We start from the raw sequence: 25,603 nt of genomic DNA, 5'->3' as shown, positions 1-25,603 counted from the left end.
TGGGTCTGGATCATAGGGTACTATATAACTTAGGACAAAGGCAGACATCGGCCTTCCTCTCAATATGATGCAGAGTCAAGATTCTATGACATCTACAAGTACTGCGGGCACGGATGTGAAACCGCAGAGTGGAGTTTGCCTCTTCCCTGTGGCCGCTTCACGCAGCAGAGCCAGATGTGGCTCAGAAAACCGGAACGCCTCGGTTCTCCTGCTTGCGGCCTCTGGTAAAAACCGAATTGTTTTTAATTAGATGAATTCATTTATTTAACACATTAAATTTGGCAAAGAAAAATGTACGCAACTGCATAAAAAGAATTACATCCTCATAGTGCTGGAACACACAGCAGTGGTCAAAAATAATGAATTGTGGAAAGAATCCCAGATTAATTGCTAAAAAGCCCCTGTATGGAAAGCCTTCAGGCTCTGGCTTTCCTGAATCTGGTTCTAAACGTGCTGCCCCACATCCCTCTGGCCCCACCTTCGCCTCTTTTTCACTCTCAGTTTGTGCGAAAGGTCGGGACAGCAGCACCTGCGCTGCCTGTCCAGGACCCCTCTGGGACACTGACTGGGACACCGTCCGGGTCTCGGCAGGATCTCTGCCTGCTTTTTGATGGCATCATTTTCACCATCTTAAGCTTTCATTTTTTCAGTCTTTTTGTCTTGTTTTGTTTCTTTTTCATGCATCGATTTTCTTTGGCCAGTCACTTCACTCGAACGGTTTGGACCTTGATTTGTCTCGCATGAGGGTGCATCCGGGCGCCGAGTGCCGGGGAAGGAGCACGGAGAGGTGACGAACCTGCAGCGGGAACGCACCAGGAGCCAGGGGTCTGAAAAGCCCCCACTCACACCCAAGCTTTATTTGTTTATGGTTCCGGGTTTTTATGATTTCATAGAAACAGCCTCAGAATCTGTCTTTCCTTATTATTCACTTAGAATATTACAAATGTGTTCACAGAGCTGAGATACTTGCTGGTTTCTTAGAACTACAAGTAGAAGTTAACTTAAATGTTTCTTAAAGGAGCAGACAGTATCATGTTAGACATTAGTTTATTTGGGGAGTATTTATTAACTCTCAGAAGGTGAGTCATAGGCCTTCCTACAGGACTGTCATCTATTACCTTGGGCTGTGTGACAGGCCACTTCAGATTTCTCTCTCTCTTTGTCATATACACATGTGCTACTATATGTGTGAAATAATTGAAATATATAGTATTTAATTCATTGAAAACTAAGTTGCTTTGGGAGCAAATTTACTGCTCTTAAATCACCTACATTAACAATCTGTTGGATGATTTTCATTTTGAAGGACAGCAAAGACTTAATATCATGATTCTGATGATTTACACTAATAAAATAAGTCAACTATGAAATAAGTCAACTCACCAGGTCCATCCATGCATCGGAAATTCAATGAAAAATTTAAAAATAATAAAATAAGTCAACCTGGGTTGCGGTGGTAGCAGGCTCCTGGATACCTCTGACTGGTAACCAAGGACATTTCTTTCTATCTGTGGAAAAATGAGCCACACAGGCAGTAAAATCGTCGTTTATTTTCCAGCTGTCTTTGTAAATCTTGCTGGTAGGAATTGCACATTTTAGCAAGTTTCAATAAGTACTCTAAAAATCTGCAACTCTCTTTAAAAAGAAATGTTTTGGAAATTTTGAAGTTGCTCTGTTGTGCCTATTTTCAAATTTATATTAAAAAATTATTGTGGAGCCCAGGTTGAACCCAAGTTCATTATTACGGGGCAAAAATGGCATTGTGTAAGCCTTCTAGAAGAGCCTGAATTTGTTACTGCATGCAGCTGTGCAAATTCACATATTCTTTCCTACTCAGGATGTGTGGAAGGAGCCAGTTTTAAGTGTTGCTTTGGGAGCTAACATTCATAGAAGCTACAATGCAAGGAGCTATTGAGATATTTGAACCTTTTTATATATTTGAATATGGACGTCAAATGCCAGGTACAGAGAGTATGCCAGCCAATTAGCTCCGATTCAGTATCACAGTAAGAATATACCAGCAGCCTTCCTGTTCTGGTCATTCTGGTGAACTTCATAATGCCACTTTGAATGGCTTTTCTATGTGTTGAATATGCATTCAGTGGGCTACCAGCAAGGAAGATAATAGAGAGGAGAGCCAAGGCCTGGAGTTTCGAACAAGACACCATTAGTTCCCACTGTAGCTTTCTCTGCCTGAATCAATGACAGAGAGACAGCACCTTGCCGTTCTTCTGAGGACTCGGACTTGCATTTATTTGTTTTTAGTCCCTCTTCTGGAACCGAGGAAGAAGTGAGGGCTGTTCAAGGTTAGGTGCACAGCCGGGGCTGGGCTGCGTGGGTTTCTCCCGGTTGCCATGGCAGGGCTGCCCTGCGTGGTGATGACTCCCGTAAGGGCAGAGGTCCCCTCCCCGTCGGTGCTGGTTTATCGCAGCGGCACAGGAGTTATTGGGTTGGGGGTTCTGGAGGATTTTTTGTTTTACAGTTACCACCTTAGTGCTTCCATGGGAGGTCAAATAGGTCAGAGAAATTAAGTGACAAAAGGAAACAAGTTTCATGACTGATGCAGTTGAATTCGTATTTGCTGTTAAAAATAGATACAGGCTGTTTTAGTTAGGATCCTAGAGGCAGATGACAAATTAGTTTACCTCTCAAATGGCACTTGTAAAGAAAAAGGAAAAACAGGCCAGGGTGTGTATGTTTTAAGAAGTGCTTCATTTCTTTATAAAGTTTAAAGTGTGGACAATTCCTCATCTGTAAAGTTAGGTTAGAGACAACTTTTCCTCTGTAAGGTTGTGAGAATTAAATGAGGGATATATGTCCTGTGCTTAGAACACGCCTAGACTATAAGAAGAATCCAGTAAATGTTTGATGTTATTATAATCATTAATTGTATATTATAATATGATGGCTTTTTAATGCTAATGATGGTTCTGTGAGCAGATATTAAGAACACTAACCAGTTCCCAGGTATTTTTCCAAATCAGCCTCGAGCTTGCCAGCTAGCAGGGAGACCAAAGAAGAAACAGTTGTTACTTGAGATGGAGGCATGCGCCAATATCCCGGGGTGCATTGAGCCCTGAGCACTGTGGCCCGGCTGGACCAGGGCAAGACAGTCCCTAGGCGAGGAGGCATTGAGCTGATGCTTACATACAGCCATTTTCCCGATGTGTGGTGGATGGAGGCCAGGAGGAGAGGCTTAATCTTCCTCGGAGGAATGTCGGCAGTTTGCTATTTGCACAGATAGGATGTTTTGCGTCATGGGTCCATCAGATAGGTGACCTCCATGGTTATCGGAGGCTTTCTGGGAATGGTGTTTTCGCTAAAACCTTCTTATTTTTTATCAGATAATACTGTTGGAGAGCGATGGTTCTGAACATCACGAGAATTAAGGCATCTGAGATCCCTACCCACTCTATGGACAAAACTAGTTATTTCTCATGATCAGGCCAAGTTCAAGCAAATCCCCAAACAGGACCCTTCCCAGGCAAACTAAAGGAGCGAGCTCTAAGTCAGCAGTTCCACTAATGGCTAATGGTCTGCTTATGTTTCTTCTCCTCATTATTCAGGTAACACAACCACTTTTAAGTCACCTTTCAAGAAGCAAATATCACTCTCACCTTTAAGTAATTTATAAGGAACAAATAACTATTTCCATTTCTGCAGAGTGGCTGTGACTTAGAGCCATCAGCTGACCTAATCCGGGGCAGCCATCTCTTCATCTGGCAAAGTTTCTTTAACATTCTGGTCACTCCCCACGCTGTTTAGATTTGGCTGATACACTTGGTGCAGGAAGTGAAACCCCCACTGTAATGAGGTCCTAGATCCAGTTTACCAACTTTAAGATTTTTAACTCTTGGTTTTTCTTTCTTAATTGTTTCAAAAATACACACAGACATCTAGATTTGTTCAAAGTCTCATTCTTCATGTATGTTAGTTTTTGAACATACAGCCTGATTCAACGTTGGCATGTTTTCTAGAATAGAGTTTCTCCCTTCAGCGGTGCTGACATTCAAGGCTGGACCAGCCTTTGTTGTGGGGACTGTCCTGTGCATTGCAAGATGACTAGCAGCATCCTTCGTCTCTCCCTACCAATAACCAGTGGTACCACTGTATCCCCCACCCCACCCTCCACTGTGACTCTAGACATTGCCAAATGTTTCCCGGGGGCACAGCTGCCGTTGACAATCACTGCTCTAGAAAATAAAAACACTTATATAAGGAAATCTCTAATGTGGAACTAGCTGAGCTGTGACCAATGCCAGGGAGACAGGAGAATCAGAGTTGAAAAGTCATGATAAATGGGGACCAGGCATTACAAAGGAGGGGAAGGATGACATTCAGAGGGAAGAGGTCTAATGCTCTGGCATTCAGTGAGCCTTGTGTATCCCATCACACCCTCCTGGAGGATATACTCTTGAGGGTGGCAAAGAACAGCTTCTGGGAATGTCAGACCATAGAGGCAGGGATGCTGCAAGGCAGCAATCAATAAGGGAAGTGCTCAGGTGGCAATCTGTCAGAGATGGCACAATGATAAATGACAGATGTGTTTGACTTTGGAGGCTTTGGCATATAAATTTTCTATGTTTTGTTCCAATTCTATGTCATTCTTGTTTTCAACTGTGTAATGTTCCCTTTGCGGGACTACAGAGCCAAGGGCTTGTTGACAGGAAAGGACTCAGATGGATATTCCATTTTCTAGAGGAGGAAACTGAGGCCCAGAGAAGCTAGGAACCTTGTCCAAGTTTCCACAGCAGATAAGCAAAGATCATGACTGTGACCCCAGGCAGCCTGGCTGCGGAGCCGCACACAGTGGGAAGCCCTCTGGGCCCTGATGTGGACACTTCTCTGACCCCAGAGCCCCCACATTCCACCAGCAAATTGGAAGCATGGAAAATTCTTTGGAGAAGAAAACAAGATTTGGCTGTTCCGAGGAAGATATTTAAAACTTTTTTTTTTTATTAATAAAAAAAGTAGGCCCCTGGGCTATTTTTTGTTGATGATAGGGCAGTGTTATTTCTAAGGGGGCTTTATTGATCTTGACTTTTTTTGATAGATGATTTGCACATGATTTGTTGCGTCAGATGATTTATTGGGACCCAACTGAGTATTTCTTTTGTCTCTTAACCTCTTCCCTGCTCCTCGCTCCCAGCCCAGTCTCGTTCTTCAAGGGTTGTTTATCTGCTAGATGAGCCAGGTAGTTCAGAGAAGGCCAGGGTGATCTTCCCTGCAGGGAAGTGGTTTTGAATAACTGAGTGTCAGCCAATGACCCCTGCTGATGAGGTTCTAGACCAAAAGGGGACAAAAGGAATGATGAGCCAAATTACAAACAAAAAGTAAAAGCTCCAATTAACAAGCATTTCACAACAAACAGGCTGTGACTAGTTTATTGAAGCAATATGGAACGCAGCTATGTTCTGTTCTGGAAATGTGAGAAATTGGTTGAAATCATTTTTCTCTTGTAATTACCATGTTAAGCTATTCACAGTTAGAGCTATTTGATGTTTTTAAAAAATTAATACAGTTGTTTGCTATTTTTTGTTCTTTTTAAAGTCTTGGCCTTAAACGCAATCTTGGTATTTTCAGCAATTGTTTCCTTCTAAGGAGCCAACTTCAGATATATGGGAAAAGTCAGTATTTTGTGTCAGGTTGCGAGGAGAGGTGATTGACAGGACATTGCTCGTAAATAAAATCAGCAACTTGACCTTTGTTTTCTTGATAGCATTTTATATCGGAAGAAGTGTAATGTGCCTTGGTGATTGATGGTAACTGAAATGCTAACCATTTAGTTTCTAAGTGGTTAGAATGGAGAGAAGTTTCATATAAAATGTCATGCTACTCAAATGGCACATGACTCCACCTTGTCCTTTTACTCCAGGTAAGCTCACTGGGATGTTTCTGTGTGTGCGCACGCGCGCCCATTTGTCCTTGTTGCGCGTTGGTTTGAACCACAAAATAGGAAAGAATGTAAATATTTTCTGATATTTTCAGGCAGTCAAGCACCCTCAGGGCTGGATAAGAGATGACGTTATTGTCTTACTTTAATCTTTCTGTCAGCTTACCCTTTGGCTTATTCCCAGTGAAACCCTAGGTCAAGGGCCACCGCAGGCTTCTACCTGCAATGTGGAGGTCTGAAAATAAACGGCCATTCCTTTGGATCTGAAAGTTTCTCTTACAAGCAGAACATTTCATTTAGTTGAGCTCTGGATTCATCTGTTTAAATGAAAACTAGAGTGAAATGCATTTTTTTTTTTTAATTTTTCTGAAGCTGGAAATGGGGAGAGACAGTCAGACAGACTCCCGCATGCGCCCGACCGGGATCCACCCGGCATGCCCACCAGGGGCGACGCTCTGCCCACCAGGGGGCGATGCTCTGCCCCTCCGGGGCATAGCTCTGCCGCCACCAGAGCCACTCTAGTGCCTGGGGCAGAGGCCAAGGAGCCATTCCCAGCGCCCGGGCCATCTTTGCTCCAATGGAGCCTCGGCTGCGGGAGGGGAAGAAAGAGGCAGAGAGGAAGGAGGGGGTGGGGGGTGGAGAAGCAAATGGGCGCTTCTCCTGTGTGCCCTGGCCGGGAATCGAACCTGGGTCCCCCGCACGCCAGGCCGACGCTCTACCGCTGAGCCAACCGGCCAGGGCCGTGAAATGCATTTTGTTGTGTGTGACTCAACCTGAGGCAGGGAGGGGCACTTCTGCAGTTCTTAAAAAATTCCCAAACAGGATCCTGGTTCCTGGAATCTTGGACAATGACCTGTTAGGGATAGTTGACATGTTCAGTTTTAACCAGCAAATCTGTTTTTGTTTCATCTGTTGTTTAAATCTCTGAATTCATACAGCTTGTTCTTCCACCTCAGGAAGCAGTGCAGAGAGCAGCACTGCCCAGGGAAGCCCTCGGAGGCGCTGGGAATGTTCCCTATCTCTGCGGTCTAATATGGCAGCCGCTAACCCATGTGGCCTTTAGCATGTAAACCATATTTAGTGTGACCAAAGAACTGAGTTGTAAATTGTATTACATTTTAATTCTTCTAATTTTGAATAGCCACATGGGGATTCATGCAAGGCTGTTGGTGATTTCAAATATCCCAATGTATTATCACCTTGCATAGCTGAATTTTGATTTAGAATATGTGGCAACTATTAATGTGTCTGACAAAGTGGAGGTTAGTTCCAAGTAATCCTTTGAGCCTCCATCCTCAATGCATCTATCAAGATAGGTGGTTATAGAAACACATTCTGGAAACTAGATCATTAGAGTTCATTTTCCATTGCCCTTTTAATTAAGTGAATTGTGAACATTTATTGCTTAATTGGAGCTGTTCTTCGTTGAGGTTGAACTCTTCAGATGATTCAGACCCAATGTAATTAAGCATAGGAGAGAAAGAATTATATGCTAGCCAGTTGCAGCCTCAAAACAAAATTACACAGTTGATGAGTTTTAAGCCAGCAAGTAGTTCAGGCATTATTTGAATCAAAAGAAAACTCATTTAATGTGAAAAGTCATGGCAAGCCCCCAGCTCTTTAAGGTTTTAGGGCTTAGACATTGTGTTTTCCTTTTGACCTGCCTGCTCTTTGAACCCAGTTAACCTTCAGCAGAATTTCAGCAGGAGCTGCCTTCATGGTCATTTCTTTGTTTTGTTTTGTTCGTGTTGTTTCTAGTTCTTCACTGTATAACTCGCATCTCTCCTTAATTGTTTGGTTGCATTGTTCATTTTTGTTCCTACTAAAGCCAATTGCTCCTTTTCCTTCACCCTTCTTTGGTCAAAATCCTTCTCTGAACAATCAAGCACACATAAACTGATTTGTACTTGGGATTTATCTGAAGGGGGCCCACCAAGCTCCAAAGTTCACATCAAAAGGAACTGAAGGAAGGAGGCGTGTCTAGAACGAAGCTGGAGAAAGGGAGAATGAACATTTCAAAATCAAATTTGTTTCTGATTGCAAATGTAGTTTATGTTTATTGTGGAAGATTTGGATCTTCATGCAAACAGCTATACCTCCTTACTTCCTTGTTTTTTCTCTGCACATTTATGTGTGTGTTTCAATTATTTACATGTTATGGTCATGTATAATGTTTCCAAATGATATGCAGTGTTGATCTTAAAGTTTAGTGTATCACATTTTCTCCACTAATAACTTTTTTTCTAAAGCATCCTTTTTATCAGAGTATTCCTTCGGAGAGACAGGAAAATGAAGTGAAATACAATTTCTCATGGATACAGATAATGCTGTGTTCAACGCTTTGCCCATATCTTTCCATGCATTTGAATGGCTCGCTTAGGCTAATTCCTAGACATGTATTTACACTCTGGAAAAAATGATGTCTACAGAAGTCCTCATGAACAAAAAATGAATGAGAGCAGAGCAAAGAAGATTTCAAATTTGTTGGTAACATGGGACTGAGATGAGAACTTCTTTGAGGTGCTTTACTTATGTGTCTCTTTCGCTTAATTTCAAAGACATAGCACGGCTTTGTAAACAATCTACTTTTGCTTTATTAATCTAAGAATACTTTAAGTTTAAGTTTGGGTTTGTTAGTACATTTAGGATCACTATTGCTATTTATTTCAGCCAGGACTTGGAGTCTTGGTCATTGATAGCCAATAATTTTTTTCCATATTTGATTCAAATATATGCAACATTGGACAACTGACTAAGCCTGAGTTTTAATGAATTAGCAGTGCTCAATTAAAAAAATTATTCATTTTAAAGAGGAGAGAGAGAGAGAGAGAGAGAGAAGGAGGAGGAGCAAGAAACACCAACTACCACATGTGCCTTGACCCGGCAAACCAAGGGTTTCCAACCAGCAACCTTAGTGTTTCAGATCAACGCTCTATCCACTGTGCCACCACAGGTCAGGCAGCAGTGCTGTTTCATTCAGTGTACATCAGTTATGTTACTGTAGGTGGTGACATCTACATGTCAGAGTTTTGTCAGTTGTGGCTATCTGTCACAGTTAGAGAATCAAGAAATAAAATAATCTCAAAGTGACTGTGGGCCTTTCAGAATAGCAATCCCAAAGCCAATGTCTTTTATTTTGTTAGGAATATCTATCTATATCTATCTATCTATCTATCTATCTATCTATCTATCTATCTATATATATATATCTATATATCTATATCTATATCTATATATCTATATCTATGTCTATATCTATGTCTATCTGTACACACACACACACACACAAAGTAAGCTACATATTAGAAGATGTTAATACACGTTAACTAAAAGAAGAATTGCCGATAACCAAGAGCAGAAAGGAGCAAACAGAATAAGAGAGTTGTACGAAACAATTTAAAAGAAGCATAAGTGCCTTATTACCTCTGAATTTCCAAGGCAACAACAACACACCTCACTGATGGGTGTTCATAAGTATCATTCTGGACCATCAAGAAGATGCTATGTTATGGTTAATATACACTGTTTAATGCAGTAGAACAATGTTCATTATAGACAACCACCATCAGAATGATTACATTAAAACATGTTTGGACATTTAATACACAAGTTTCAGTTTCTTGTGAAAATTATCTTGTGTGGTATATCTCATTCCATAGTGACTAGTCTTTAGAGTCTGAAGCCTGACATTTTACCTATAATTCCGAATGTGATTTGAATTATGTGTGTGTACACACATATGTATTGCTTGAGTTATTATAAAGGGAGAATTTTTTTGTTAATGACTTTCCCAAATAGCCAATCCTCAGTTCTCCTGAGCTCAGGGAAGGCCAGATGCTGGGGTTAATGCTAGCTTTCCTAACAGGGAATGAGTGGCGTGAAAAGCTGTTGGATAATGAGCTAATGATGTCTACTATAGTCACCAGAGCATTTTGACTATACTTCTGTTACAGTGTTACTGTTGTTAGCCCTTCTCTTATTAATTGTGCACTTATTCTATTCTTTTGGTAGATTCTAGATTACTTATAGATGGCGACTTATTGTTTCCACTAAGACATGGGATAGTGCCTTTTCCGAGAGGGTGATTAATAAATATTGACTAAATTGGTTAGAATTTCACCATACAAATTGAGTAAAAGCTTTCTTTTGTATTGAATCTAAATTTTTAAAAATCAAGTTATTTGTTTGAATATTCACATGCTCCCAGTAAAGTTATGTTTATTCATTCCAGAAAATGATTAAGGGGCCTTAATCATAAAAGTACTGGAATAAAGTTACTGTGGGTGCTGTGTAACATGAACCCTGAAAACATTGTTTATAGTTTTGTGTGGGTGGAGGAGGAAAAATGGTTTCAAATATAAAGATGAGCGAGAAAGGAATCTTTGTCTGAGTCCCTTTTCTGCATCTGTTAACATTTTGAAGTCTATATAATAGAACTTGCCATCTTAAAGATTATGAAGTGAAATGATATATACAAAATCATTGATTATTTGAAGCACCAAAGTCTTCTTAAGAAAAGTAATTATCTCAATAATTTAAAATTTAGGAGATTATTATTCATATCACATAATTTCATTAAAAAATCTTTTTCAGTTAAATAAGATAAAAAGTCCAGATTTTGTTTTCTAACGTGGTGTGAAGTATAAAGCCCATGTTCCCAGTCTTAATTTGTTTTGTAATATAAGCATTTCTTAAGAGTTTATCTTTTTCAATGTAAAGAATTCTTCATATAAACTTTCCTTCATTTGGTTTAGGTTCAATGACAGTACATGTTTATAATTTTCTTACTTTATCAACTATTATTACTAACATATAAACTGTTTTTTTAAAAGACTGGGGCAATGGGCCCTGGCCAGTTGGCTCAGTGGTAGAGCGTCGGCCTGGCGTGCGGGGGTCCGGGGTTCGATTCCCGGCCAGGGCACACAGGAGAGGCGCCCATCTGCTTCTCCACCCCTCCCCCTCTCCTTCCTCTCTGTCTCTCTTTTCCCCTCCCGCAGCCGGGGCTCCATTGGAGCAGAGATGGCCCGGGCGCTGGGGATGGCTCCATGGCCTCTGCCTCAGGCGCTAGAGTGGCTCTGGTCGCGACAGAGCGACGCCCCAGATGGGCAGAGCATCGCCCCCTGGTAGGCGTGCCAGGTGGATCCCGGTCGGGCGCATGCGGGAGTCTGACTGCCTCCCAGTTTCCAGCTTCAGAAAAATACAAAAAAAAAAAAAAAAAAAGATTGGGGCGATGGATGCATGATGTGAAGTGCAGATGCTGTTTTACTGAGTTGTACACTTGCAACCTGTACCCCAATAAATTCAATAAATAAAAAAATTTTAAAAGAAAAAAATAAAAATATTTGAGATAGCATATTTTAAAAATTTTTCTAAAAAAATACAGTACTCGTTTCCCTGAAAAATGGTCAATTTGTAGGTATAAATGAACAGTTTCTCTCTTATTCAAGACTAGCCATTATAAAGTGTTCTCTCAGTGACATGAAATTTTAAATTTGTTTATCTTATTTTATTCATTCCTTTCTAAGTGAGAGGAGGGAAGATAGAAAGACAAGACTCCAGCATGTACCCTAACTGGGATCCACCCAGCAACTCCATCTAGGGTCAATGTTCCGCCCATCTGGGGCCATGCTCGCAACCAAGCTACTTTTAGTGCCTGAGGCAGAGATTCCACAGAGCCATCCTCAGCATCTGGGACTAATGCACTGGAAACAATCGAGCCATAGCTGTGGGGGGGAGGGGAGAAGGACGGGTGGAAAAGCAGATGGTTGCTTCTCCTGTGTACTCTGGGAATCGAACCCAGAACAACCACACACCAGGCTAATGCTCTACCACTGAACCCACTGGCCAGGGCCTTAAATTTAATTCAACACAAAGACGTGAATAATTTTTAAAACAGTTTTATTGTTTGCTAATGGTACTTATTTTTAGTTACAGAATTTCCTAAGTAAAGTGATTCTAGGCACAAATCATTGTGTCATTCTAAAAGCAACTAAAGTCTTTACTTCACTTCTTGTCTCATTTTCTGATCTTTTAATCCTGAAAAAAACAGCAAAAGGAACAATTAAAATAATTTACAATATTCTTAGTGAGTACCATTTACAATAACACGTATGACTTCAGTTGTGCCAACACAATGTACAGCCATATACCTCTGACTGTAATTTTCAAAGTTTCTTGGTTATCTCATTGACATTAGAAATGAGGTATCCAGGAGAGAGGCTCCTGTCGTCAGGACACCTAAAACTGTTATTAAATAGTAAAATAACAATTGTTACCTTTTTTTGAATACTTCCTGCACGCCAAGCTCTGACCTCATCACTTTATTTTTTATAAAACAACTTCACAAAGCTATCAATATTTATACTCTATTTTTACACTGGAGGTTTTGTTGCTCTATTTTTATTTTTTATTTTTATTTTTTTAATTTTTTTTTTGTATTTTTCAGAAGTTAGAAGCGGGGAGGCAGTCTGACAGATTCCAGCATGAGCCCAACCAGGATCTACCTGGCATGCCCACCATGGGGCGATGATCTGCCCATCTGGGGCATTGCTCCGTTGCAATTGGAGCTATTCTAGCACCTGAGGTGGAGGCCTTGGAGCCATCCTGAGCGCCCAGGCCAACTATGCTCCAATGGAGCCTCTGCTGCAGGAAGGGAAGAGAGAGACAGAGAGAAAGGAGAGGGGGAAGGGTGGAAAAGCAGATGGGTACTTCTCCTGTGTGCCCTGGCCGAGAATCAAACCCAGGACTTCCACACACCGGGCCAATACTCTACTGCTGAGCCAACCGACCAGGGCCTATTTTTATTTTTAATTAAACTTATTAGAGTGGCACAGAAGTTTTAAAGTTTAAACTACCTGTCCAAAGTCACCCATTCATAAATAGCTCTGGCAGGGTGTGAACACATTAGGAAGCTCATAGCCTTAACTATTAATAACGAGGTAAACAAATGTATTTTTAACTATTAAGAGATAAATAAATGTATTTTCTATACAAAGAGGGAACATTTAGCTTAGACTGGAATCATCAACTCTGAGCACCAGATTACTTGTGATACAATCAATTTTCAAGAGTACTGCCCCATATTCTCCATAATTTTGAAGCTGTATATGGCATATGTTACAATTTTCTTTTATTGGGAAACTATGGTCTTTGTGCTTGAACAGAGGCTTGAAAATGATCTGACTTATCTTGAAGAAGGGGAAACAGCCATAAATTTGCAGCAAGTTGTTTAAGACCATCTCCTCTTTGAGAGCAGAGCCTAACGCGAACCCAGGTCTCCTGGCCCCCCACCCACAGCATTCCCACCTCACTGCTTCTCAGAAGATTAGCAACAGCACTCAGAACTTAGAATTACATTTGAATACATACAGCCAGTAGAATGATACAATCTCATATACATAGAAGTAGGGGTTTATGAATATGGATAAAGGGCATTTATTTTATTGGCTATTTCTCACTCATTTGGAAGAGCTTTCTGTAATGGGAGAAGATTTTATGCTTGATTATGGAAACTTCTTGCTCAAAATTTAATCTCTAAAACCCCAGCACTGAAAAAACATCTGACAGTCTGTCGGGTTTAGTTTTATCTGAGTTAGAGTAAAAGCCACCTTAGACAGGTCATCTTCCTTTAGGTATTTAAAGAGATTTCCCACCTACCTCTTCAAATATCTGCATCCCCTCACTCCCCAAAATGACCCTTCAGTGCCATTCTAGCCTACTTTTGCTAGTCTAATACTTGAAAGATAAGGAGAACAGACATTCCTATTGTCCTTAAAGTTAACAGGCTGTAGTAATATATATTCTGGTAGAAATTAAAGAATTTAAGCCTGCTGTAAAGACTATGATCCTAATTACTAAGCCATGTAGATAAACTTGTTGCTGATAGCAAGTTATAACACATGCCTGTACTAATAGAGTCTGTGACTTGTAGCTTCTGAAACGGAAGAACCCGGACTGTTTGAGAACTTAGAACTCCAGGGGCCCAGTTCGCTTTACCGTTTCCCCAGGTGTGGCAGTGGCCTCGGGGCATACTCACCACTTCTTCCCGCTTGGTCTTGTCAGTCGCTGGCCAAGCTTCCAGAGGCAGGTCAGGGAGCATTGGGGGCAGGGGCTGCATGGGGAACAGCGGAGGCAGAGGTGGCTGCGGCGGCAGGGGCTGGATGGGGTGCACGGGCGGCTGGGGCTGGACAGGGTGCTGAGGTTGCGGCTGGACAGGCTGGACGGGCTGGGGCTGGTAGGGCTGCTGGGCGGGCGGAAGGAGGTGTGGCTGCTGGTGTTGGGTTGGAGTCATGGAGTGTTGGCCAGGAACTGGCATCATTGGTTGCTGGGGGACCACGGGCTGCTGAGCTGGCACCACGGGGATGTGGTGATGAGGCTGGAGGGCGTGACTCGGGGGGTTCTGCTGGGACAGCACGGGAATGATTTGGTGGTGCAGCCATCCACCCATGGGTTCGTAACCATAGGAAGTGTACTGGTGAAAAACAGAGAGTCAGGTTTACCATTGGCTCCATTGGCTTCCAACTGGAGAAGTAGCAATGTTCTTTGTCGTTAGGACAGTCTGAATATTTATGCATTTTTCCTGGGCAAGAATTTCTAACTGTGTTCATAGATAGGACCTTTCAGAAACTAGACTTCCTGTTAGTGTCTTATGTGGCATAGATATGTTATTTCACTTAAAAGGGAATTGAAATACATGCTTTGTATTTTAAGAGAATAAAGAACAATATATCTACATACCGGCTGCCTTATCATGCTCTGGTACCACTTCAGAGGGGTGAGCACCTTAAAAGAAAGAGACATTAAAATACATGTGTTTTAATAGGGTTACATGAAATATGCATTCAATAATGTACTCCTGTCAATAGCGGCAATCTGAAAATATGGATTCTATGGGAGGAAGAGGAGGGCAAACAGTTGCCAGGTGCTTCCTGTGTGTTTGACACTGTCACTTCCCCCCACACACACACACACACTTTTCATGTTTTCTCATAGACTCGGAGGCACATGTCACCACCCTCAGTCACACAGACAAGCTCTCAGGGTGTTAAAGAGGTCCATGGGCTTGACTGAGCTGACAAAAGTAGCCATTCTGTTTTATTCCACAGCTCCTGAGCATCTTTGCAAGAGCAAAACAAAACAAAAGTTAATGTGACATAATATTAATCATAGAATTTTTATGGGATGTCACAGTGGAAAAACAAAGGAGGAAGAAACACTGTTTCTCATCTTATAAACACAAGTTTTTCTGGTCAAATACATCAGCCTTTTAAGGTTTAACAGAAAATCTTGCCTCAAATTCTTATTACTATTTTTCCCTCACTTTACATGAGTAAATAGACTCACAGATTGTCATGGGAACCTAGGAGAGAAATAAGAGTTTTACTGCTTTCTGAACAGTTATACTTGACAAAGCACCTTTTATGTTGCTTATCTATTTTGCTCCCCAGACAGTGTGGGTATTATAATGATTTTTTTAATGTGGGTATTATAATGATTTCCCTTCTACAGATGAGGAAAACAATGTTCTGGAGAAAGAAAATGATTTGCCCAAGATCACATGGTTAGTATGGGGTTGAAGAGAGCCTCCAACCCAATTTCCAGAAGTCTCAAGCTTCTTCTTGCTCTGAAGATTGTCTCATAGACTGCTTGGTCACTGGTCTTTCAGTAAAGACAAGTAGGGAGATACATAGAGTCTGAACATCGTAGCATCGGGGGTTTTCTCGCTGGAAAGAATCTTTAATAACCTCTTACCTGGTTGCCCACATTTTGGAGCTAGGCTAGAAGATACCTGTTTAGCCAGAGTTTACATTCTGCCCTGCACGCAGCCCGCCAGAGTGATAGCTCATGGGGGATACTTTCAGAGCCATATAAGCAGGAGAGACTGAGTCGGAGAGGCCGTTCAGAGAGGCCAGGCAGGAGTGTGCTGGGACAATGCAGGCCTGAGGCAACTCATTGTGGCTTAAACCTGGAGGCTAGTAGCGGGAGCTGCAACAGTGGGGCTGAGGAACATCTGAATGAAAAATCAACACCCTCTTCCTTCTAGATCCCAGGACATGGTTAACTCAAACAATGGTCAAAATGAATAAAGAGAAAAATTACCTCATAGCTGAAGTTGATATAACCAGGGTGCCCAGGATGAGGTGGTAGCTTTTATAGGGAGGGGAGAAAGAGAAGAGAATGAAAGAGGGAAAGGGAGAGAGAAGAGGGAAAGGGAGAGAGGAAGAGATTAAGTCAATATGCAATTGTTCACATCAAGAGAGACTGAAGCTTCTTCAAAAAGTCTATATAATGCAGAATATATATGAGGTCCACTTTTAGTTTGCACATGCATACTGTGTAGGAGAAGAGCCTTCTTACTTTAAAGCCATCCAGAATAACTGAATGACTTTCCCAGGGTTGCAGCCCTATGGTGGGAGACCTGGAGGCGGAGACCAGTGCACATTTATCTCCCAGTGATCTTCGGACACCTTTCCATCCGTATTGTCAATTGCCCCTACTCTATCCCACCTACCATCGCATTTCCTGATGAAACTCACTCCATGTTGGAAAGAGATTTGCTTCTCTTAACACAATTACAGAATACCAACTTAGAGAATCATCTCACAAACCTTCCCTTATAGATCAGGAAGCGGAGGGGTGCTTAAGTATCAAAGAAATGTCTCATAATTCGTGTGCAAAGTAAGTAATGCAACGACAACAAAAGAAACAACTACATGTGAGTTATTGATGAAGATGAGAACAAGATGGGTGCAGTGAAGTGGAAACATTATAAATCCCCATAAAAATGAAAGAGTAGATTGATAAAGTTTTAGGCCAATTCTTTTTATCATTCTGTCAATGTTTTTATAGCAGAAACATTTCAAAGTTTAAAATGAAAAACAACCTGAATAGTTATCTAAAGCAGGGCTGTCTGTCATGTGCAAAGTGCAGGCCAGGTGACTGATGCCTGTATTCCAGAGTGCTAGTTGACATGGAATGGGTGAGAAGGATAGGGGAAAGAATCAGGCAGAACGTCTTCCTCAGACATCAAGCTGAGGGTCTGTCCTTTTTAAATGCTTGTATTTCATAAAAGGGTTAATTTGCTCTCATCTGAGTGTGAACTCCTTTAGTCAAGGAACTGGCTTTCTGTCCTTCCCTGATGTAAGCCTTCGCCTGCCCTCCCTGGGAGAGGAGGGGTGTTGGGTTAGGGAGTGGAGACGGCTGCATTTATAATGCACAGGCTCCGGGTGTTGGGTTAGGGAGTGGAGATGGCTGCATTTATAATGCACAGGCTCCTCGGGCGACCAGGAATTGCCACATTGGAGGCCTTCAGGGAGGAGAGCACAGAATATCAGCCTTGGGGGCCAGAGAGGAGGCAGATATACGGGCTTTGCCGGTGTCTGGTTGTATCAACTGCCCTTTATGCCACTGAAAAGCAGGTGGGCTCTACTTTGCCTTCATGTGGTCTAAGCTCTCTGGCCTTTTGGACCCAGGTCTAGAGAGAAGGGGTCAGACTACCTGGTCCTTGGTATATCTGGATGTAAAAAGATCTGTATATAGTGGGCGTCAGTAGGATTGCAGACAAGCGTGCAGAAGCCATGTGCTTAGTCGGTGCACCCAAAGGGATGAGGCCTCTGAGAACAGAAGGATGGTTCTAGAAGGGAGTCCAACACAGAAGTTTTACTCTCTGAAGTGGGGTTTGGAGAGCAGGGAGAGCTTTGGACACTTGTGAGAAATTGGGGATTTTTTGTAGTATTTGCTTTAAGCTCTTTCTCTGGAGGCCTTTCAAGGGTCCCTTCCAAAAGTTTCACCCATCTAGAGATGGGTGATGATAGTCACAAGCTTGTTGTTTTAGCAGAATCTCCTGGAGTGCTCATTCAAATGCAGAGTTCTAGGCCCCACCCCAGCTGTGCTAACTCAGAAACTTTGGTGGAGGCCTCTGAGAATCTTTTTTTTTTTTTTTAATAGCAAGCTCTTCAAAGTGTTTTTTAAACACAAAAATTTTTGAGGACATCTGATCTTAGTACTATTTTAAACCCTAAGGTTTACCAACTCTGGGGAAGTTTGATCTCCAAGCTTGTGAAATTGGACATTTACTTATGCAAGGGGGTGTTTTACTCACAGGCATAGCGAAGGCTGCTCCCAGGAGGCAGGCAAACAGAATCCAGGTCCCCATTTCTTAATGGCCCTGAAATATGTCAACACACACTTTTCTTATCTATTCTCAAATGTGGACATAATTCATGCTCCCAAAAACCCATAGATTCCATATTGGTCCACTATTGGTAGAGAGAATGGGGCCACTCTTTGTGCGGGTACTCCATGCATATGTAATTTCCAGTTGTCCTTCCAGGTTGTTGACTTGGAGTCACAATGGTGATAAAGATGCTTTTCCATTCCGTCAAAAGCTGACCAAGTTGAAGGGACCTGAATAACCTAGCATTGCAGGATCTTGCATGCCATTACCCGTGCCACTTGTAGAGTCATAGAAGCGAAGGATAGCTTCTAATGAATGAGCGAAAGAATAGGGTTGACTCTAAAATTGAAGAGAACATCCAGGTGCACAGCGTTTGATACATTTTAGAGCCAGGAGGCACAGAGGTATTTTCTGTTTTTTTGGTACAGTCTACCTGAGTATTGCTTCTGTTAAAAACAATGCTACTCATCTGAGAAAAGACATTAAGTAATTTGCTAAAATAGATTAAGGAAGGAGTAGAGTTTGGTTCCAGGCATTCCCACAAGGAGGGCTTCAGGCAAGACCCCCAGGTAACATCTCTGAGCTCCAGATGTGGAGCATAAGATGTGGTTGAATAAAAGGGAGAGGATGGCGCCATATTCTGTGATTACTCCATGAATTTTTAGCAACTTCTTCTTAAAAGATTCCATATTTAGTTAATGGCATCTTCCTTTTGTTTGACACTGTACTGCAGTTACTCCACAAATGAAACCTTTGAGACATGAAGCAAAATACGCTATCCTAAAATATGCACACTGCTTTGTGGTGCAAATTATTGACTAACTTTGAAAACTGTGGGAATAGAGACCTTAAGTTTCACCTAGGAAGTGAATCCCATGAGCGGTAATGCTGGCTATGGAGAGCACACTGACATTTTCTAGCTCCTAAATCTGTTTTGTAAAGTTTGAATTAATGAGGAAAAATGTTTAGTTGATAATTCTATTTGATGTCATTAAACAAAATGTTTTTCAAAGTAATGAATCACAAGAACGTGAAAAATTATTTTTGTCTTGACAAGTAATTAAAATAAATATGTTGCTTTGAAATTTGGCTCCCAAAAGTGCTTTAGGAGTTTGGAACTAAAATTTAAAGAAATATAGATACTTGGCTGCATTAGAAAGTAAATTAAGTCATTTAGTAATTAGAGTCTTAATTCAATTATGGTCCAACTGAAGAAGTAACTGAATAGTAACAGCATAAAGTGTTAGAAATGCAGAATACATTGTAGCTTTTGAACATGACATGTAGAAAAAGAAATAAGCACAGAGAAAGGATAGCAAATAATTAATGAAATCAGCATACCTTTGAATAGGTGTATTCAGAGTAAGTTTCTGTCTGAAGCTCAGGGATGCTTGATCCTTTAGATTTCTTCCAGCTAAGAACTCAATTTATATCATTCATGGCATCTAGAACAACCAATCAGGTTTCTGAAGGAAAAATGTGTTGAGTATAACTAAAAATCCCTGTATCATGAATTTTTAGAAGCTATGATCAAACATGAGGCTGTATGTGTGATTATTGCGTATAGAGTCTTTCATTATGGGCAATAATAGGTTTAACAGGCAAAAATTTAATCATGGTGTTTTTATGTCAGCAAATAAGTTGACTGCACATGCTGATATATTCAAATTTACCTTTAAGAAGTAGCTATGTCATTGTCTGTTTCCTGGTTCCAGCAAACATAACATTGTTCCTTACAAAATAAGTTAGATGGTTGAGTTTCTATAGAAACTCCCATCTCTTTCAGATCAAGATAAGTTGATTCAAACTCCCATTCTGGTAATACCCCAAAGCTCTCCCCAATATTTCTCTTAGGGATTATACTTCAGTGATCACTACAGCTCTATTTTCTATTGTCATTGAAGGTATTTTCTCTGTTCCTTATGGCTATTCCTTTGACACCATTCTGGTGTCCACCAAAAGAGGGAGAAAATCTCTTCTTTTTGGCCCCATCTTGTAGCCATTTGCCATTCAAGCAACCATGAATTTGGGGTTATCATAGTACCAGAACTTACTGATAATCTAAAAGACAAGGCAAGAAACACATCACATATCAGACCTCACATTGAAAATGTATTTTGATCCTTGCAAACAAATATGTATCAGAGGGGACATTGCCCTGACCCCCCCATCCCACATAGCAATGCAGTCTTTCTCAGTGTGGTGGCCCTTCTTTGCCCACGCCCTTATGGCCCAACCTACTTTCTCTTATAAGCAAATCTAAATTCCTCTTTCTTTGTGAGTGCCTCTTAACTGTGCCTTTAGTTGCATTATCCCCATGTTCTCAGCAGTCTCTCCTTTGCCTAAACAATAATAACTAAAGCCCTTCTCTCTAAGAGGAGCTCTGATCTAGCTATTAAATCCATTTCTTTTGCTCTTCTACTTTAGGAAAGCATATTGATTTTTTTAAATTCAAAAATTGGATCCATTAAAAAGCAAATTTGTAACTAGTGATAAGAAGGAGGCAGCTGATGAGTTATCTATCCATAGTAGATTAATAAAAGAAATACTGATTATATACCCAGATAATGTTAGCAGTATAGCCAGATCTCTTTTAACTACTAAAATAAGATTTTTAAAGTTTGTACATATGTTTTTATATAGGTGCTCCACATTGGCTGAATTAAACTCAAGGAGAAAATATCCATGAAAAGCAATGTATATCATTAAGAGTTAGAGCTCAGACTTACATGGGTCCTGACCCTAGCTTCACCAAGGGCTGACTGACCATTGACAAGATGCTTAGCCTATACGAGCCTCAGTTTCCTTATCAATAAAATGGAGATAATTAACGAACCTACCTAGGAGGATTAGTGTGAAAACAACATGAGAGATGTCGGCGGGTTGGGAAGGGGTTGGGGGGGGAGGGGAAATAGAAAGTTATCACCTGGCATACAGTCAATGTTTTAAAATGCTAATAAATAAGATTCTAAGATGATTTTTAGCATGAATTAGTAGGAAACCCTCATGAAGAAAGGTAGACCTTTCAATCAGATAGAAAGAGAGAAATTGCAAAAAAAGAAAGTGGAGAACTGTAACAGAGAAATGTTTAAGTGAAAGCGACCATTGAATAGGGTTCTAAAAGCGAATTGTGTCCAGGGTTCGCATTTATATAGGAATCCATTTCTCGGTAAATGGTATGTCAGGCAAAAAGGAAGTTGAAACAGGATCTTAGGGGAATTGGCATCAGGTTACACTGAGGGGAAGGCAGTTGGGGGTACAGGGCAAGGTGCTAAAGGAGAGTAGGAGGCAGAGGAAAAAAATGTAGATGACATTAAATTCTTTTTCGACCTGTTCTCCCATTTTATTTGATTAAGTATATCAGAGTGCTTGAAAAAGATTCAGGACATAATTCCCTACAAAATTGTGGTTAATCTTTACTAATCAAGTCGTTGGTGAACTACTAGTGGTCTTGCAGTTTGATGAAATCTAACTCATTATTTTGTCTCATCTTTCAAGAATTAGAGTGTCTTGTGATTTTACAAAATTTGCCTCATTACTCTGTCTCATCATTCAAGAATGAGAGTGTCTTGTAGCTTTACAGAATTTATCTCATTACTCTGTCGCATCTTTCAAAAATGAGAGTGGCCTTGTTGCCACAAAGGTCAGCAAGGGTTCCTTATTGTGACATTAATTTCTCTGGTCCACTAGATGTTGAGTTATTGCCAGTTTGCTGTACACATTTGTTAGGGCTCTGATGGCAAATACAATGGAAATACAATAGGAATGATTTGGTTCTTTATATTTCACTTCCCGTACTGTGTAGCCTAAGTCATAGGGTATAAAAATACGGATCTATCTGCTTGGAATATTTTTCACTAATTGAAGCCCCACATGTACATTTTAAAAATTGCTCAGCGTTTTGGGGAAAAATACAAATTTTCAGTTGAAATTTTTTTCTTAAGCAATATTTTATTTAGGAATAAGGTAACTTTATAAAAAGAAAACAATTTATTCAATTGATCATTTTGTTATATAGCCATTACAGCAATTCCGAAATATTTGTGCTCTTGTTTTTCTGGCTCTTTGATAGCAAATTTTATTTTCTCTTAAAAAAAATCACTGTTTTAAAAATAGATCATCTCATGAAGTATTTTCTTCTATGGCACTATCTCAGGAGTGACTGAGACAACGTGACCCTAGAATGTGCCTTCCTTCACTGAAGCACTTGTTTCAAACATCCATGTTGAGTGCCTTTGAACCTGAGACCATTTGTGTAACTATAGGGCACAAATACGCACATGACTTCATTACTTTCTAAAAGCTTTTCTCCAAAATGAGGAGTGAATAAACGCCCTTATCAATTATAGGTTACCACTCTTGCTAAGAGGGTCCAAGAAAGGGTTATAAAAGTAGCATATTCGGACACCTTGTGACCCAGAAACACCCGCATGGTCCCTGTCTGCCAGCAGCTGGCAGGAGGAGAGCGCCTGCGTCCCAGGCAGCAGGAAGCTGCCCTAGACTGCCCCACCTTGGCCCAATCAAATAAATACTAGAAAAAAATGGAGAGCCCCTGGTCGTTAAAGAGTCGAAGCAGTTTTCACTTCCTGTGGTGCCTCATCTCAGACAAATAGGCACTCAAAAACAACTAATTATACCTCTTTGTGTGTGTGTGTGTGGCTTTGTAATTTTCTTAAAAATGTATTTTGCCCATTTTTTATGGTAGGTCTACTTTTTCTCGACTTGCAGCTCATCACATATTGCTATTCCCATGTTGCTTATGTAGCACCTTCTCCCCTTCTAATTTGCTGCTTAGTTTGCAGCGTGCTGTAAAATCATGTGCCCGGGCTTGTCAGAAGTATGTGTGGACGACAAGAAAAGGGATGCTCCCAGCGGTGCTGGCCCCTGAGGCTCACTTGTGAGAAAATTTCAAAAATTTCAGACTTGTGGTGCTGCCTTTTGACTGATGGGGGGATGTTTCCTTTTCTTTCAGGGTCCCTCCTTTGCTTAAGTTTTTAGCAGTACTGTATATTGAGTTATACGAGTGCTCTTTGGGTAAGTCAGGTGTTAAAAGTTCCAGAAACCTTTCTTATCATCCATAGGAGCTCTACTTTTGAGTCTTCTTTTAAAACAGGTCCTGCATTGTCCAATATTATAGAATAATTTGAAGAGTGAGTATTCTTACATAACTGGAGCCAAAGTCAACTTTTAAACATTTCTTTTGTAGACATTTACTTACAAGAAAATGTCATTCTCTAGGCTGGGCTTTTGCTGGAATGAAGTTGTATCCTCTTCAGAACTCAGACACACCTTTACTAATTAATTCTGATAAACATACTGACTTCCCTTTGTATCCTTTGAAAGTAAGACATTGTGTCTTTTACTTTCTCTTGAGCTCTTTGGTGCCTAGAAAAATTTCTCTCGCCAAGTAAGTCCTAGATGAATGAGTTAAATAATTGAAAAAAATATAAGAATGTTATCCATGACCTTATGGAAATATATGTAAAATGTCTTTGATTTATGTGGATTCTCCATAGACAAAGAAATCTCACCAGCATTTAGATGGACCTTTAAACAGCTGAGAGAGGTAACTGAGCTTGTTGTCAACTTCTCCTGTTGGACTTCATACAAATGGCCTCTGATGAGGACCTAAAAATGGAGATGTTGGAAAGGTTTAGAATCCATTACCTTAACATCCTGAATATATTCAGCTCTGACTTATTAGAAAACATATAATATACTATAAGCAAATATACTATAATATAGCTCTGGCTGGATAGCTCAGTTGGTTAGAGCATCATCCCAATGTGCAGAGATTGCTGGTTCAATTCCTGGTCAAGGCACATACAGAAACAGATTGATGTTCCTGTCTGTCTGTTTCTCACTTACTCTCTCTGTGAAATCAATAAATAGAGTTTAAAAAACAAAGAAATTCCCCCAAAATATATACTATGGTGTATATACTTGATTTTTTTTCTTATTTTTGACTGAGTTTATTTGCTTAATATAATAAAGCTTTATTATTATTATATCGTTGTCATCGTCATCATCATTAGATTCCTAGGCTTCCAGAATCTTCTTCAACCCAAGTAGTAACTTGAAAAGAATAACGACAAAAAAGAAAAAACAAAACTCTCTCACCCATATCCACATACTTTATTGATTGCAAAGCATCAGCACCGGTTTTCAGAACACATTGGAATTAACTATGTTTTATGGCTGGTTGTTTGAAGCTATGTAAAAAGAAGAGGGGTCTTCCACTGGCTAACAACATTTAAAAGTGAGTAGACTTGGGACAAGACACATAAGAGAAGCAGGAACACAGGTAAGGAACCAGATAAAGAAAGGCACGTGTAAGAAAAAGGAAATGCCTTGTGATAGTATTCCAGGTGGCCATCAGAGGTGGTGACTGACTCAGCAACCCCAAGTGTCCTGAAAAGAAAAGAGGGAACATTTTAAACGAAGCCTAGGAAACAAGAAAGCTATGCAGTAAAGAGAGGTGGTCCTAGGGTCACGAGCTGTGAACATATCCCTCAAAGACCAAAATTGCGCCATCACTTGAAAACAGCTGTTACTGAGCACTTAGTATATGCCTACCACAGTCATTGACCTTGGAGCACCAGGATGAATAAGACAGTAGTACAGTTCTCAAACTACTCACGACCTTTGGAGGGATTCTCCATTCTGAGTTGGGACGGAGAACACTGGAAGTGGGTGTTGGAAAAAATTATTTCTCTCACCTTCAGGAAGCTAACACACTCTGTGCCTGTGTCTGTGTTTGTGGATGAGAAAGCGGTGAGGAGAGGGGAGAGAGACAGTAGCAACACCAGAGGGCTTTGGGGGCCGTGGTAACGGCTGGCCATCTATAATATTCCAATAGTTCTTTGGCTGGATTGGGGAGGGGGCATACTAAGTGTATGTAGGACCACTTCAGTCTTTCAGCCTGAAGTTCTATACTTTCAGCTTCTGTAGTGATCGTGCGTTAACTGATACACACACACTGAGTTGCCAAGGAAAGATTAAATTAAAGCCAGTGCCAGCTGTTTCCGAGGACAATGTAAAGTAGATAGAAATGTTCATAAACTAACATGTACGCCAAAATATCTACCAGGAGAGAGGGCTGGTTCAAATCAGTTATGATATTCAAAATGAGGGTGTCAGTCTGTATTTGTTGACAGAGAAAGATGTTTGTGACATATATAATTAAAGGGAAAAGAGAAGCTTCAAGTCTTCTTTCTCTAAAATGATACTTCTCTTCCTCCTCCTCCTCCTCCTCCTCCTCCTCTTCCTCCTTGTCAGCCTCCTCCTCTGCCTCTTCCTCCTCCTCTTTCTCCTACTCTTCCCTTCCTCCTTCCCTCCGACCCCTCTATTCCTTTTTCTTTATTGGGGAGATGTTCACCAAAATATTAACAGGAGTCATTCTTGAAAGTCTGTGGGAAGTCAATATTTTATTTTATTTTTGTAAATAACCTATGAATGGAACAAATACAAGAGAGGTACAGAAAATTTGGGGTGGAATAGTTTTCATCCATGTTCAGCAAAAGTGAAGAGTAAGT

At 40.7% G+C, this 25,603-nt stretch overlaps 2 protein-coding genes across 4 annotated transcripts in view; one reads left to right on the top strand and one right to left on the bottom strand.

Annotated features, from left to right (window-relative positions):
• ARHGAP6 (Rho GTPase activating protein 6) overlaps window positions 1-25,603 on the top strand; it is a 457,788-nt gene that overhangs the window by 312,367 nt on the left and 119,818 nt on the right. The gene's annotated exons all lie outside the window — the stretch shown is intronic.
• AMELX (amelogenin X-linked) lies at window positions 707-18,047 on the bottom strand. Its single transcript, XM_066356200.1, has 5 exons — window positions 17,994-18,047; window positions 15,992-16,039; window positions 14,630-14,674; window positions 13,929-14,363; window positions 707-796 (listed from the first exon to the last, which is right to left on the bottom strand). The coding sequence occupies exons 1-5, from the start codon at window positions 18,045-18,047 to the stop codon at window positions 707-709; spliced, it is 672 nt and encodes a 223-aa protein (XP_066212297.1).

The sequence above is a fragment of the Saccopteryx leptura genome, chromosome X (genome assembly GCF_036850995.1).
Source record: "Saccopteryx leptura isolate mSacLep1 chromosome X, mSacLep1_pri_phased_curated, whole genome shotgun sequence".
Taxonomy (NCBI): domain Eukaryota; kingdom Metazoa; phylum Chordata; class Mammalia; order Chiroptera; family Emballonuridae; genus Saccopteryx; species Saccopteryx leptura.
Note: the sequence above shows the minus strand (reverse complement) of the source record. Positions and strands in the feature narration are given on the sequence as shown.